The sequence below is a fragment of the Penaeus vannamei genome, chromosome 24 (genome assembly GCF_042767895.1).
Source record: "Penaeus vannamei isolate JL-2024 chromosome 24, ASM4276789v1, whole genome shotgun sequence".
In the NCBI taxonomy this organism is placed as follows: Eukaryota; Metazoa; Arthropoda; class Malacostraca; order Decapoda; family Penaeidae; genus Penaeus; species Penaeus vannamei.
The window spans coordinates 3,748,431-3,750,930 of record NC_091572.1 but is presented as its reverse complement, the minus strand read 5'-3'; the positions used below and the strand labels follow the sequence as shown (position 1 = coordinate 3,750,930).

Below are 2,500 nucleotides of genomic sequence, written 5' to 3'. Positions count from 1 at the left end.
ATATCCTTTTGCAGGATTTCAGGACAAGAAATACAACTTATCCATTACGGACCCGAATTCATCACAAAAATCCTCTTTCTAATATCCTTTTGCAGGATTTCAGGACAAGAAATACAACTTATCCATTACGGACCCGAATTCATCACAAAAATCCTCTTTCTAATATCCTTTTGCAGGATTTCAGGACAAGAAATACAACTTATCCATTACGGACCCGAATTCATCACAAAAATCCTCTTTCTAATATCCTTTTGCAGGATTTCAGGACAAGAAATAAATTAAATTCATTAACTACCTTAATTCATCACAAAAATCCTCTTTCTAATAACCTTTTCTAGGATTTCAGGACAACACATTTAATCCATTATCTACCTGATTTCATCACAAAAATCCTCTTTCTAATATCCTTTTGTAGGATTTCAGGACAAGAAACACATTTAATCCATTACTACCTTAATTCTTCACAAAAATCCTCTTTCTAATATCCTTTTGTAGGATTTCAGGACAAGAAACACATTTAATTCATTATCTACCTGAATTCATCACAAAAATCCTCTTTCTAATATCCTTTTGTAGGATTTAAGGACAAGAAACACATTTAATCCATTATCTACCTGATTTCATCACAAAAATCCTCTTTCTAATATCCTTTTGTAGGATTTCAGGACAAGAAATAAATTCAATCCATTACATAGTCGAATTCATCACAAAAATCCTCTTTCTTATATCCTTTTGCAGGATTTCAGGACAAGAAATAAATTCAATCCATTACATAGTCGAATTCATCACAAAAATCCTCTTTCTTATATCCTTTTGCAGGATTTCAGGACAAGAAATAAATTCAATCCATTACATAGTCGAATTCATCACAAAAATCCTCTTTCTTATATCCTTTTGCAGGATTTCAGGACAAGAAATAAATTCAATCCATTACATAGTCGAATTCATCACAAAAATCCTCTTTCTAATATCCTTTTGTAGGATTTCAGGACAAGAAATAAATTCAATCCATTACCTACCCGATTTCATCACAAAAATCCTCTTTCTAATATCCTTTTGTAGGATTTCAGGACATCCCGAGGGAGTTCAACGTGTCACTGCTTCGAGGAGCACCTAACCCGAGGGCCATCTTCTCCTCGAAGGTAAAGTCGCCTTAGGAGGAGGGCTAGATCAGTAGCAACTCGAGGAGGTGTCGTGACGTCGTATTCTATCTTTAGAAACAAAGCACGTGGGAGTTTGTTTTGATGACGTCACAAAAGTTACGGATGCTTTGTGGATGTGGTCGATTATTTTGGTCTTTTCAATTTTCGAAATGGATGGGAAATATTGATTTTAATGGTTATGTTTCCATTGAACAAGCATTAAAACAGAAGACATGACACCTCCTTGAGTTGCTACTGATCTAGCCTTCCCCGTCGCCTAAGCCTCTTGTCGTTGCTATAAGTTGCCGTTGTTAATTTAGGAATGCAACATAGAAAGTTAAATAATTTTTACAAAACATATTCTATAAAGCATAAATTCAAATGGTATTTATGTTCCTAAGCGTAAACAAAGATACAAAGAAAACTTAGTCAAATTGCAGGGGGGACTATGATATCACTATAAATCGATTTATCCACATATCTATCTCTCTATCTATGTATATGTGTGTGTGTGTGTGTGTGTGTGTGTATGTGTGTGTGTGTGTGTGTGTGTGTGTGTGTACATATATATATAATCATTAACATAATTTCGGTAAAAAAGGCCATTGGAGAGCCGCCGCTGTTCCTCGCCTCCTCCGCGTTCTTGGCCATCAGGCAGGCGGTCGCGGCGGCCAGAGCGGAGCAAGGGATGGACCCCGTGTTCCGGTTCGACTCCCCAGCCACGGCGGAGAGGATTCGGATGGCCTGCGGAGACGCCCTCGCTCGGATGGTGAGTGTTGGCGGGAGTGTGGGCGGTGTGGGGATTGGGTGGGCGTGGGAGTGGGAAGGGTAGTTGGGGGAGGTTGGATTTGAGTGTGTGTGTGTGTGTGTGTGTGTGTGTGTGTGTGTGTGTGTGTGTGTGTGTGTGTGTGTGTGTGTGTGTGTGTGTGTGTGTATGTGTGTGTGTGTGTGTATATGTGTGCGTGTGTGCGTGTGCGTGTGTGTGTGTGTGCGTGTGTGTGTGTGTGTGTGTGTGTGTGTATGTGTGTGTGTATATGTGTGCGTGTGTGTGTGTGTGTGTGTGTATGTGTGTGTGTGTGTGTGTATGTGTGTGTGTGTGTGTGTGTGTGTGTGTGTGTGTGTGTGTGTGTGTGTGTGTGAGAGAGAGAGAGAGAGAGAGAGAGAGAGAGAGAGAGAGAGAGAGAGAGAGAGAATTGTGCATTCTCTGTGCATTTACATACATATGCAAACGCATATACACACCGCACGCTCATGCACACACACACAGACACACACACACACACACACACACACACACACACACACACACACACACCACACCCTCACCCTCACCCTCACACCCTCACACACACCCTCAC

General features: G+C 40.7%; 1 protein-coding gene across 1 annotated transcript in view; it reads left to right on the top strand.

Annotated features, from left to right (window-relative positions):
- Positions 1-2,500, top strand: part of LOC113809599 (xanthine dehydrogenase/oxidase-like) — a 34,578-nt gene that overhangs the window by 31,845 nt on the left and 233 nt on the right. Inside the window, exons 26-27 of the mRNA XM_070138013.1 lie at positions 1,063-1,142; positions 1,744-1,911. Coding sequence (XP_069994114.1) covers positions 1,063-1,142; positions 1,744-1,911 — 248 coding nt within the window. The remainder of the gene's footprint in view (positions 1-1,062; positions 1,143-1,743; positions 1,912-2,500) is intronic.